Below are 13,653 nucleotides of genomic sequence, written 5' to 3'. Positions count from 1 at the left end.
TATTTACAGGTTTAAGCATCCCAATTTGCTGCCTCAATGCAATTTTGAAAGAGATAGTGAGAATTTTATGCAACAAGAAGTACACCAGGTGTTAATGTAGACCATTTATTTTTGTAGGTCTTTATGTTTTTAAGACAGAAAATAAGCATAAAATAAACTAAACTAAAATTGAATTTGCATTTAAAATATAAAATAGCGTATAAAATTAATAAAACCCAGTTTAAACTGACAAACCTGTTTGTCAACATTATGACAAACCTGTTTTAAATAACAATTAAATACAAGGTGGGAAAAAAAACAAGAGGAAAATATGACAACTAAGAAGCATGCACAAACTGATAGATTTGTTTTAATCCATCATTTTACAACACGTCCAGTAGGCCATTTAAAATGCTTACAAAAGTGCTTATTTAAATAGCCACAATGAAGGAACATAAATTAATGTAAAAAAAACAAAAAAACTTTTCAAATATTAAGTTTTACAATTTTTGGTCATCATGAGCTGTTTGGCTCTTTGTTAAATGAGATGTAATTATAAACAATAGCCGAACAGTCTTTGGTCTTTGGTATGGTGTAAACACTGAGATAGCCACAAGCCAAAAACAAAGCATTTCCACGTGGTGGTCGAAGCGTTGTGATATCACATCACTCTTCTCGGCTGCTCTGCACCATGGAATATTTCTTGCAGGGGTTCTTCAAGCAGGCAGGGGGCCATGTGATCGGCCAGCAGAAAGAACAGGGCACTTGGGTCTGGACATTCCTCTCGAAGAAGTTAAACACGGGGTTCCACCAGGTGTGAGTGAGGTAGTTGTTCGGAGAACACTTTAAAGTCTGGTGAAAACAGGAAAATATTATTTCTATTATAATATAAGTCATACTAAGGATATATACAAATTATAGAAACAATAGAAAGAACATTTTTATGCATGTTCATGGTTTTGGTGGCTATGTCAAGAATAAAATAACTAATTTAAGAATTTAAAAATGCAGAATTGTGAGGAAAAAGCCAGAATTGCGCGTTATAAACTCAGAATTGCGAATCATGAACTCAGAATTGTGAGGAAAAAGTCAGAATTGTGAGTTATAAAGTCAGAATTGTGAGGATAAAGTCAGAATTGCAAGTCATAAACTCGGAATTGTGAGGAAAAAGCCAGAATTGCTTGTTATAATCTCAGAATTGTGAGGAAAAAGTCAGAATTGTGAGGATAAAGTCAGAATTGTGAGGAAAAAGCCAGAATTGCTCGTTATAATCTCAGAATTGTGAGGAAAAAGTCAGAATTGTGAGTTATAAAGTCATAATTGTGAGGAAAAAGCATGAATTGCGCGTTATAAACAGAATTGCAAGTCATAGTCATAATTGAGAGGAAAAAGTAATAATTGTGAATTATTAACTCAGAATTGAGAGAATATAGTCAGAATTGCGAGTAATAATGTCAGAATTGAGAGGAAAAAATCTGAATTGCGAGTAATAAAGTCAGAATTGTGAGGAAAAAAAAATCAGAATTGCGAGTAATAAAGTCAGAATTGTGAGAAAAAAAAGTCAGAATTGCAAGTTATAAAGTCAGAATTGTGAGGAAAAAGCCAGAATTGCGAGGAAAAAGAATTGCGAGGCATAAACTCAGAATTGCAAATTAGAAACATAATTGTGAGAATAAAGTCAGAATCGCGAGTTATAAACTCAGAATTTCAAGAAAAAAGTCAGAATTTCAAGAAATAAGTTAGATTTGCGAGTTATAAACTCAGAATTGTGAGAATAAAGTCAGAATTGTGAGTTATAAAGTCAGAATTGTGAGGAAAAAGTCAGAATTGCGAGTTATAAAGTCAGAATTGTGAGAATATAGTCAGAATTGTGAGTAATAAAGTCAGAATTGTGAGGAAAAAGTCAGAATTGCGTGTAATAAAGTCAGAATTGTGAGGAAAAAGTCAGAATTGCGAGTTATAAAGTCAGAATTGTGAGAATATAGTCAGAATTGCGAGTAATAAAGTCAGAATTGTGAGGAAAAAGTCAGAATTGCGAGTTATAAAGTCAGAATTGTGAGAATATAGTCAGACTTGTGAGTTATAAAGTCAGAATTGTGAGGAAAAAGTCAGAATTGTGAGTTATAAACTCAGAATTGTGAGAATAAAGTCAGAATTGCAAGTCATAAACTGAGAATTGTGAGGAAAAAGCCAGAATTGCGCGTTATAATCTCAGCATTGTGAGCGAAAAGTCAGAATTGTGAGTTTTAAAGTCAGAATTGTGAGAATATAGTCAGAATTGTGAGTAATAAAGTCAGAATTGTGAGGAAAAAGTCAGAATTGTGAGGAAAAAGTCAGAATTGTGAGGAAAAAGTCAGAATTGCGTGTAATAAAGTCAGAATTGTGAGGAAAAAGTCAGAATTGCGAGTTATAAAGTCAGAATTGTGAGAATATAGTCAGAATTGCGAGTAATAAAGTCAGAATTGTGAGGAAAAAGTCAGAATTGCGAGTTATAAAGTCAGAATTGTGAGAATATAGTCAGACTTGTGAGTTATAAAGTCAGAATTGTGAGGAAAAAGTCAGAATTGTGAGTTATAAACTCAGAATTGTGAGAATAAAGTCAGAATTGCAAGTCATAAACTGAGAATTGTGAGGAAAAAGCCAGAATTGCGCGTTATAATCTCAGCATTGTGAGCGAAAAGTCAGAATTGTGAGTTTTAAAGTCAGAATTGTGAGAATATAGTCAGAATTGTGAGTAATAAAGTCAGAATTGTGAGGAAAAAGTCAGAATTGCGAGTAATAAAGTCAGAACTGTGAGGAAAAAGTCAGAATTGCGAGTTATAAAGTCAGCATTGTGAAAATAAAGTCAGAATTGTGAGGAAAAAGTCAGAATTGCGAGTTATAAAGTCAGAATTGTGAGGAAAAAGCCAGAATTGTGCATTATAAACTCAGACTTGCGAATCATAAACTCAGAATTGTAAGGAAAAAGTCAGAATTGTGAGGAAAAAGTCAGAATTGCGAGTTATAAACTCAGAATTGTGAGAATAAAGTCAGAATTGCAAGTCATAAACTGAGAATTGTGAGGAAAAAGCCAGAATTGCGCGTTATAATCTCAGCATTGTGAGCGAAAAGTCAGAATTGTGAGTTTTAAAGTCAGAATTGTGAGAATATAGTCAGAATTGTGAGTAATAAAGTCAGAATTGTGAGGAAAAAGTCAGAATTGTGAGGAAAAAGTCAGAATTGTGAGAATATAGTCAGAATTGCGAGTAATAAAGTCAGAAATTGTGAGGAAAAAGTCAAAATTGTGAGGAAAAAGTCAGAATTGCGTGTAATAAAGTCAGAATTGTGAGGAAAAAGTCAGAATTGCGAGTTATAAAGTCAGAATTGTGAGAATATAGTCAGAATTGCGAGTAATAAAGTCAGAATTGTGAGGAAAAAGTCAGAATTGTGAGTTATAAACTCAGAATTGTGAGAATAAAGTCAGAATTGCAAGTCATAAACTGAGAATTGTGAGCAAAAAGCCAGAATTGTGAGGAAAAAGTCAGAATTGTGAGGAAAAAGTCAGAATTGTGAGGAAAAAGTCAGAATTGTGAGAATATAGTCAGAATTGCGAGTAATAAAGTCAGAAATTGTGAGGAAAAAGTCAGAATTGTGAGGAAAAAGTCAGAATTGCGTGTAATAAAGTCAGAATTGTGAGGAAAAAGTCAGAATTGCGAGTTATAAAGTCAGAATTGTGAGAATATAGTCAGAATTGCGAGTAATAAAGTCAGAATTGTGAGGAAAAAGTCAGAATTGCGAGTTATAAAGTCAGAATTGTGAGAATATAGTCAGACTTGTGAGTTATAAAGTCAGAATTGTGAGGAAAAAGTCAGAATTGCAAGTCATAAACTGAGAATTGTGAGGAAAAAGCCAGAATTGCGCGTTATAATCTCAGCATTGTGAGCGAAAAGTCAGAATTGTGAGTTTTAAAGTCAGAATTGTGAGAATATAGTCAGAATTGTGAGTAATAAAGTCAGAATTGTGAGGAAAAAGTCAGAATTGCGAGTAATAAAGTCAGAACTGTGAGGAAAAAGTCAGAATTGCGAGTTATAAAGTCAGAACTGTGAGGAAAAAGTCAGAATTGCGAGTTATAAAGTCAGCATTGTGAAAATAAAGTCAGAATTGTGAGGAAAAAGTCAGAATTGCGAGTTATAAAGTCAGAATTGTGAGGAAAAAGCCAGAATTGTGCATTATAAACTCAGACTTGCGAATCATAAACTCAGAATTGTAAGGAAAAAGTCAGAATTGTGAGGAAAAAGCCAGAATTGTGCGTTATAAACAGAATTGCAAGTCATAAACAGAATTGTGAGGAAAAAGTCAGAATTGCGAGTTATAAAGTCAGAATTGTGAGGAAAAAGCCAGAATTGTGAGTTATAAAGTCAGAATTGTGAGGAAAAAGTCAGAATTGTGAGGAAAAAGTCAGAATTGTGAGGAAAAAGTCAGAATTGTGAGAATATAGTCAGAATTGCGAGTAATAAAGTCAGAAATTGTGAGGAAAAAGTCAGAATTGTGAGGAAAAAGTCAGAATTGTGAGTTATAAACTCAGAATTGTGAGAATAAAGTCAGAATTGCAAGTCATAAACTGAGAATTGTGAGGAAAAAGCCAGAATTGCGCGTTATAATCTCAGCATTGTGAGCGAAAAGTCAGAATTGTGAGTTTTAAAGTCAGAATTGTGAGAATATAGTCAGAATTGTGAGTAATAAAGTCAGAATTGTGAGGAAAAAGTCAGAATTGTGAGGAAAAAGTCAGAATTGTGAGAATATAGTCAGAATTGCGAGTAATAAAGTCAGAAATTGTGAGGAAAAAGTCAAAATTGTGAGGAAAAAGTCAGAATTGCGTGTAATAAAGTCAGAATTGTGAGGAAAAAGTCAGAATTGCGAGTTATAAAGTCAGAATTGTGAGAATATAGTCAGAATTGCGAGTAATAAAGTCAGAATTGTGAGGAAAAAGTCAGAATTGTGAGTTATAAACTCAGAATTGTGAGAATAAAGTCAGAATTGCAAGTCATAAACTGAGAATTGTGAGCAAAAAGCCAGAATTGTGAGGAAAAAGTCAGAATTGTGAGGAAAAAGTCAGAATTGTGAGGAAAAAGTCAGAATTGTGAGAATATAGTCAGAATTGCGAGTAATAAAGTCAGAAATTGTGAGGAAAAAGTCAGAATTGTGAGGAAAAAGTCAGAATTGCGTGTAATAAAGTCAGAATTGTGAGGAAAAAGTCAGAATTGCGAGTTATAAAGTCAGAATTGTGAGAATATAGTCAGAATTGCGAGTAATAAAGTCAGAATTGTGAGGAAAAAGTCAGAATTGCGAGTTATAAAGTCAGAATTGTGAGAATATAGTCAGACTTGTGAGTTATAAAGTCAGAATTGTGAGGAAAAAGTCAGAATTGCAAGTCATAAACTGAGAATTGTGAGGAAAAAGCCAGAATTGCGCGTTATAATCTCAGCATTGTGAGCGAAAAGTCAGAATTGTGAGTTTTAAAGTCAGAATTGTGAGAATATAGTCAGAATTGTGAGTAATAAAGTCAGAATTGTGAGGAAAAAGTCAGAATTGCGAGTAATAAAGTCAGAACTGTGAGGAAAAAGTCAGAATTGCGAGTTATAAAGTCAGAACTGTGAGGAAAAAGTCAGAATTGCGAGTTATAAAGTCAGCATTGTGAAAATAAAGTCAGAATTGTGAGGAAAAAGTCAGAATTGCGAGTTATAAAGTCAGAATTGTGAGGAAAAAGCCAGAATTGTGCATTATAAACTCAGACTTGCGAATCATAAACTCAGAATTGTAAGGAAAAAGTCAGAATTGTGAGGAAAAAGCCAGAATTGTGCGTTATAAACAGAATTGCAAGTCATAAACAGAATTGTGAGGAAAAAGTCAGAATTGCGAGTTATAAAGTCAGAATTGTGAGGAAAAAGCCAGAATTGTGAGTTATAAAGTCAGAATTGTGAGGAAAAAGTCAGAATTGTGAGGAAAAAGTCAGAATTGTGAGAATATAGTCAGAATTGCGAGTAATAAAGTCAGAAATTGTGAGGAAAAAGTCAGAATTGTGAGGAAAAAGTCAGAATTGTGAGTTATAAACTCAGAATTGTGAGAATAAAGTCAGAGTTGCAAGTCATAAACTGAGAATTGTGAGGGAAAAGCCAGAATTGCGAGTTATAAACTCAGCATTGTGAAAATAAAGTCAGAATTGTGAGGAAAAAGTCAGAATTGCGAGTTATAAAGTCAGAATTGTGAGGAAAAAGCCAGAATTGTGCATTATAAACTCAGACTTGCGAATCATAAACTCAGAATTGTAAGGAAAAAGTCAGAATTGTGAGGAAAAAGCCAGAATTGTGCGTTATAAACAGAATTGCAAGTCATAAACAGAATTGTGAGGAAAAAGTCAGAATTGCGAGTTATAAAGTCAGAATTGTGAGGAAAAAGCCAGAATTGTGCGTTATAAACTCAGAATTGCGAATCATAAACTCAGAATTGTGAGGAAAAAGCCAGAATTGCGATGTTATAAAGTCAGAATTGTAAGGAAAAAGTCAGAATTGCGAGTTATAAAGTCAGAATTGTGAGGAAAAAGCCAGAATTGCGAGTAATAAAGGCGGAATTGCGAGTTATAAAGTCAGAATTGTGAGGAAAAAGCCAGAATTGCGAGTAATAAAGGCGGAATTGCGAGTTATAAAGTCAGAATTGTGAGGAAAAAGCCAGAATTGCGAGTTATAAAGTCAGAATTGCGAGTTATAAAGTCAGAATTGTGAGGAAAAAGCCAGAATTGCGAGTTATAAAGTCAGAATTGCGAGTCATAAACAGAATTGTGAGGAAAAAGTCAGAATTGTGAATTATTAACTCAGAATTGTGAGAATATAGTCAGAATTGCGTGCTATAAAGTCAGAATTGTGAGTTATAAATTCAGAATTTCAAGAAAAAAGTTAGATTTGCGAGTTATAAACTCAGATTTGCGAGGAAAAAGTCAGAATTGATCATTTTAAACTCAAAATTGGAAGTTTTAAACTCAGAATTACAAGAGTCAGAGTTGCGAGAAAAGGTCACAATTGTGAGTTATAAACTCTGAGGAAAAAAAGTCAAGAATTGCTAGGAAAAAGTCAGACCTGGGATTTATAAACTCAGAATTGTGAGAAATAAAGTCAGATTTGTGAGATAAAAACTCATAATTGCTAAAAGATAAAAAGTTTTTTTTTATATTCCGTGGCAGAAAAAAGCTTTCATAATGTTTTAGATCCAAAGCAATTCCATCAAAATCAAAGTTATCATTAAAGGACAGAAGCCCTAAATCAACATCAGGACACAGACGTTATTGTGTTTCCGATCTCTCCTGTCAGGATCCAACAAATCACATTTGCATAAACCTCTCGCTGCATTTACATTAATTCATTGATGATTCATCACCACAAATATAATTTCAGAGATATGACAGTTTTGATAACGTAGGCTACTCTGCTCATAACTGAATGGACAAGTGTGATGTGTTTTGATAGTTTGAAAGGATTTTTTCCTGTGTAAAAGATGGAGATTGGCCCAAATCGAATGTGCTGCACTTTACCATCATCAGGGAGTCATTTCTCAAATGCTCGGCCTAATGGATTTTGATATTCTCAGTATACTCTGAGTCATGTAAACACTTTCAGTAAAAGGCTTAGTGCCATTTTGGTGCCTTAGGTTTAATGACCCCCAGAATCTAAATCACTAATTGAGCTGCGAGCATCCTTTGGTTTCAGTTGTCTAATTTGGGTTTGTAGTTTGTAGCCTCTACACGAGGCTGGAGGTCAAACCTAAGGTCAAAGAAATCAACAATATGCAAAACAAAACATACCAAGCTATATATGTGAACTTATTTAGACCCCATGAAATAAAAATGTTGACTTTTATCTTACATTTCAGCTTTGAGTCAAGCTACACTACCATTCAAAAGTATGATTTTTTTTTTAAAGAAAAGAATGTAATACTTTTATTCAGCAAGGATGCATTGAATTGATCAAAAGTGTCAGTAAAGACTTATATAGTTATACAAAATATTTCGATTTCAATACGCTGATTTCACGCAGCCGTTATTTTGAAATCGAAAGCGAGGCTCCGGTGGGAAGAAAACCGGAAGTGTCGCCTTTAATCATAGGAGAGTCGTGAATGCGATGGCGTATTGTGGTGTTTAATGATGCTGTGTCAATTCTAAAACTGTACATACATTTCTTTCATACTTTAGACTATATACAGTGAAATTTATTTATAAATAAAATAATTTTTTTATATATAATTCAGAGAGTAAAAAATGAAGCAGGAATGAACTATATACATATCCTATATTGAATATTATCTTCCAATAGTGTAAATCGCGGCACCAGCTTCAGGTTGGTAGTCCAAGGCATTGTTGTTTATCTGTACTTCCGGGGTTCTTCCCACCGGAGCCTCACTTTCGATTTCAAAATGGCGGCTGCGTGAAATCAGCGTATTAAATGCTGTTCTGACACTAAAGACTGGAGTAATGATGCTGAAAATTCAGCTTTGATCACAGAAATAAATTACATTCTAAAAATATATTCAAATAGAACATTTATTTTAATATTTTGCAAAATATTACTGAATTTACTGTATTTTTGATCAAATAAATGCAACCTTGGTGAGCAGAAGAGACTTATTTTAAAAGCACTTTAAACATCCCCAAACTTTTGAACAGTAGTGTATACGCTAGTGTAAAATATTACCAAAAAATATGAATGACATAATCTGATGCTTATTTTAATCCCTTTGATATCATATGACACACCTGAATTTCCTCTTTTAAGGGTAAACACATATAACCAAAATCCTTATATAATAAAAGCCCTATTCAAGCATTTCTGCTTCTGTTATTTCATATTACTGATATATTTACCTGCAGATTAGCCATAGTGTGATACCAGTAGAACAGTCGTGTGGTGATGAAATATGCCACCACCACGTCCACGCTGTAGTGTTCATGAGCCACCAGGATACACACAACTCCCACAGCAGCCGTTAACCAACACATAAGATGGTACCACCAGAAAGAACGAGGAGAGTCTAAAAAAAGGAGAGAGAATCAGCGATGAATCATAACGGGATGCTGTGCGAATGCTGAACATGCAAAAATGAAAGTGCCTCAAAAAACTGAATCTAGGTCTGTAATCAGCAAACAGCCATTGTATTTGAGCGTCGAAAATCAAGTCTGGCATCTGAGAAAGTGACATACACTCCTTGAGGAAGAGGTACGTGAGCGTGAGAATGACAGTGTGTCCGCTGTACAGGAAGTCTCCACACAGCAGATGGGAACCAGTGATTGATAATCCACCGCCAGAGAGCAACTGCAGAACACGCTGCAGCTTCGCTTGCGAATCTCCGTAGAGCTGAATGAAAGGGTCGGGGAAAGTATGAGTGAAGATACTGAATGTTTAAAGATGAGTGGTTTGTTGACATGAACTCTTTGTAAAGGCTGTGATATTTGTCTCGAGGGAGGCAGAGGATATTACAGATTTAAGAAGCCAAATACCTTCTCTTCTCTTATAATATCCAGGTATAAGATCCTGAGGGGATCATGAGAATGAGGAACAGCTGAGATACTGTTTTAAATTGGCGGTTACCTTTGGGGCGCAGACCATGTGCATGCCAGGCACGGGTAGAGTGGTGACGTACATGGTTATGCATCTGTACATGTACAGTGTGCCCAGAAGGAAGAAATATCGTCTTCCTACAATAGCCCTATATGGAACAGGAAAAAAATAAGTCATTGAATTGATGATTTATTTTAGTTAATAAGTTTTTTTTAAATGTAATATTTATGTGCTATAAAATTGTAACCCAATTATTTACATCAGTTGGACCCTTTTTGGCAGGATGGGGGGTACAAGAGTAAATACGTCCATTTTTCATTAGGAAAATTCCATTTTTAAAAATATAATTATGAAAATTCATCAAGATCAAAAACTAATTTTAATTTTTATGGAAATGTTAATTTTTAGGAAATTTAAGATGTTAATTTAAGGAATTTAAAATGTCAACAGATTTACACACACACACACACACACACACACACACACACACACACACACACACACACACACATATATATATGCTCAAATGTCTAAATGAGGTGTAACCTTATTGTGTGTGTGTGTGTGTGTGTGTGTGTGTGTGTGTGTGTGTGTGTGTGTGTGTGTGTGTGTGTGTGTGTGTGTGTGTGTGTGTGTGTGTGTAGAATTACACTCACACACACACACACACACACACACACACACACTATATATTTATGCTCGAATGTGTAACCCAACTAAATAATATTTTTGTTCCTATATACTTTATATGAGGTTTACCATTTTTACCATTTTTAAATGTCAACTAAAAGTAACTTTGCAACTACATATCAGCTAGGATTCATTAGAGTATTAGTAGACTTTAGTGGACTGTTAGGTTAGGGTTCAGGTTAGTAGAATAAGTTGACATGTAGGTGCAAAGTTACTTATAGTCAGTAGAATTTAAAATGGCATTTGTAATTTTATATACTATATGTATAATGACAATAAAGTCCAAGTTCAAGTAGAATGTCTGTTGGGGAGCATCAAAATAAAGTGTTAGCAGATATTAAACTAACAGTCTACTAAAACTCTAATGAGTGTTAGTTGACATGTAGTTGCAAAGTTACTTATAGTTAGTATCATATCTTAAGTGGACCAACAAAATAAAGTGTTACCTTTAGTTATATAATTAAATATTTTTTGAAGGTTAAGGTCCTTTTACTACTGACCATACAAAAACTTTTTTAAGAGTGTCAAGTCTTATTTTATAATCTTTTTTTTTTGTGTGGAAAGTGCTTGGTTATGATATCTATGAAATTGATTTTCTCAATGCGATATTAATTTACATAACTGTCCTCAAGTTTCACATTTAATTGTCCCTGATCTACATCATCTTAAACATAACCCTGAAAAACCATTACATGCCAGAGTAATCCAAAAGAGCAGATCAATAGACTACGATGTCCTCATCAGTCTAATGTTGAGTGATGCATCTTACTTGTATCTGTGAAAGAGCAACTGAATGGACCATACAGACACCAGAACCATTCCATTGACCTCAGTCACGGTAAACGCCCACTGCACGCGGTCTATATAGTCAAAGAACTTATCCGGCAGGGGTGGGCTGTTCTCCTTGGGTGGTACTCTCTCATGAACCACCGTGATCATAACCGTGGTCAAAACCAGGTTCAAAATGGCATAAAACAAAGCGATGAACGTCTTCCACCATTCTGACGGCAATCGGTTGACCTTTCCTTCAGGCACAGAAATTTTGACATAGTCTCGGTGTCTGACCAGTCCTTTCCTCAAGCCGTTCCGCTTCGCGTCTTCAGCGGTGTGGCTGTGGACGGGGCAAGATGTGCCAGGGGATGGAGCTCCATCTGTTCTGGAAGTGTCAGCGGGGTCCTTGTTTCCTTGGTGGTCTTCTGATGCCATGAGTGCCCACAACTACCCACTAACAACTGACTTCCTGCCAAGACGCTCTCCTGTAAGGCACTGAAGGTTCCTCTCCTCTGCAGTGATAATGAAAGGCCTCTGTTTTCAGCTCTCAAATGATGTGGCAGGAACAGTCTTTTGAAAAAAGAAAACAGAAGTACATTGAATGGACAAGAAGTACATTGTAGACATATATGAAACATTAAAAGTGTTGCGTCATCTAACATGCAATGGCTGTTTTTGACCATGAATACCACAGGGCACACACTTACCCTAAAAGCAAAACTAATGTACTTAATTGACACGATAAAACAAAAGAGTATGTAAAAAAAGAACATATTAATACTTTTAATCAGCAAGGACACATTAAATTGATTAAAAGTGACAATAAAGACATTTATAATGTTACACAAGATTTCGGAATCAAATAAATGCTGTTCTTTTGAACTTTCTATAACAGCAAAACTGTTTTCAACATTGATATTAATAAGAATTGTTTCTTGAGCAGCAAATCATCATATCAGAATGATTTCTGAAGGATCTAGTAATGATGCTGAAAATACAGCTTTACATCACAGGAATAAAATACATTAAGTTGTAATAATATTTCATGTTATTACTCTTTTTATGCATTTTTGATTAAATAAATGCTGTTTAAAAAATGAACGCACACACACACACACACACTAAAAATCACTAAATATTAACAGTTTTATATATGATTAATCAGCTGATTAGCAATTTACTTTCTCAATTTGTTTGAATGGTTTGATTTTAATATACTTTTTTTTTTTTTATGTAAGTCTAGAAATCCGTCATCTATACTGTACGAAACATCATCGCAAAAGCATATCATTTAAAAGCCGAAACATCAGAAACAACTGCAAAATGCTGTCTAGAGAAAAGCCACACGGACTAAAAGTATCCGCGTTCACGTTTGAGTCCAGCTGTGACTTCTCAACCCAGACACAAGAGCACTTCAGGAATGGCCTTTTCTATTTATCCGAAAGCTTTCAGGTCTGAGAACATCTCTGCTCCATCACACCCCAAAGTGCATCTCCAAAACCACAATTACGAAGACATACAATATTTATAAACAACAAACAGAGCTTCAGGAAATACGCAGAAAGAATGATGGATTATGCGACTCACTCAACACGAAGGCATCGATTTCCTCCAAATCAATTTAGGCTATTGTAATTGCATTGGAAATGAGTTCTTATTACAAATCTGCAACATTTGTCCACAGTACAGCAACAAGAGAAAAACACGCATCATCACATCTAATAACTCTTGTACATAACTACATTATGTGAATGCAACAAAAAAAAAAACTAAATCACAGATCAAAACCTATAGCTATATTTCTCTCATTCAGAATCACTTGCCTGTTGTTTCCCGCAGCTCTACACTCCTCCTCTGACAATCTCTCTCAAACTTACATGTTCAGAGGGGCATGTTTTCCCAGTCTCCACCCTGCGCTCTAATAGTGATGCTTGTGGTGGAGACCAGGCAGGGGAAAATCTCTTCCACATGCTCCCAGAGACAGTAAATGTATGGCTTGGCTCCGCGTGCTATTTCCAGCCCTGCCTCCTGCCTCCTGCCTCCAGACCAAGGCTGTATTTTACTCCCAGGGAGCAGCGCTGCCCGGTCGCAAACAAATTGGTAATGATATGTTTCCGAGGCCTGTTGAGCTTTCCCCCTCCCAGCTCACGCGGAGCTTCTATTCAGCATCAAAGGGAAGGACGGAAAAAGCTGAAGAGACCCCGCCCCACACTTAAAAAGATGAGAGAGAGAGAGAGGCTTTTCTTCTAGTGTGCTGACTCCGAGTTGATTAAATGATCCCTTTCAGGCACACTCATCCACTTGCGTTTTTGAACTTGCGTACTTTACTGAATTCGAGCGGCTTGTGAAACATGAAGGATTCAACACTTGTTGTCTGTGTCGTTTGCATAAAGGCCTCTGCTTCATGAATAATGTAAATGCACATATGAATACTACACTAACCTACGCTTCTTGGAATATGTTTTGGATGTGGATTGAAAACCATCAACCTTTAGAAATTACCGTTTCAATTTTAACATTGCGTTACATTGTTAAAAGTTGCAGTTGCCACCTTATGAGTTATTTCTACACTGCAAAAATTAAATAAAACAATGATTATTCAAGCATGTTTTACAAGAAAATCATGTTTTTA

The 13,653-nt window shown here is 35.2% G+C and overlaps 1 protein-coding gene across 1 annotated transcript; it reads right to left on the bottom strand.

Annotated features, from left to right (window-relative positions):
• Positions 1 to 93: 93 nt before the first annotated feature.
• Positions 94 to 13,191, bottom strand: sgms2a (sphingomyelin synthase 2a). The gene is made up of 6 exons (XM_084402226.1): positions 12,845 to 13,191; positions 11,020 to 11,591; positions 9,591 to 9,708; positions 9,203 to 9,356; positions 8,867 to 9,033; positions 94 to 831 (listed from the first exon to the last, which is right to left on the bottom strand). The coding sequence occupies exons 2-6, from the start codon at positions 11,454 to 11,456 to the stop codon at positions 646 to 648; spliced, it is 1,062 nt and encodes a 353-aa protein (XP_084258352.1). The 5' UTR covers positions 11,457 to 11,591; positions 12,845 to 13,191; the 3' UTR covers positions 94 to 645.
• Positions 13,192 to 13,653: the final 462 nt, after the last annotated feature.

The sequence above is a fragment of the Rutilus rutilus genome, assembly GCF_951802725.1.
Source record: "Rutilus rutilus genome assembly, chromosome: 2".
Lineage (NCBI taxonomy): Eukaryota > Metazoa > Chordata > Actinopteri > Cypriniformes > Leuciscidae > Rutilus > Rutilus rutilus.
The sequence above is the reverse complement of the archived record's forward strand: the minus strand, read 5'-3'. Positions and strand labels throughout refer to the sequence as shown.

Bases quoted from the DNA above. Each gene is read 5' to 3' on its own strand.
- sgms2a (XM_084402226.1), bottom strand. From the start codon at position 11,456: ATGGCATCAGAAGACCACCAAGGAAACAAGGACCCCGCTGACACTTCC. The intron at 9,709-11,019 runs GTAAGATGCATC...TGTTCCATATAG, and splicing joins TTGCTCTTTCACAGATACAA to GGCTATTGTAGGAAGACGAT. The intron at 9,034-9,202 runs GTATGTCACTTT...TCCTTTTTTTAG, and splicing joins GTACCTCTTCCTCAAGGAGT to ACTCTCCTCGTTCTTTCTGG.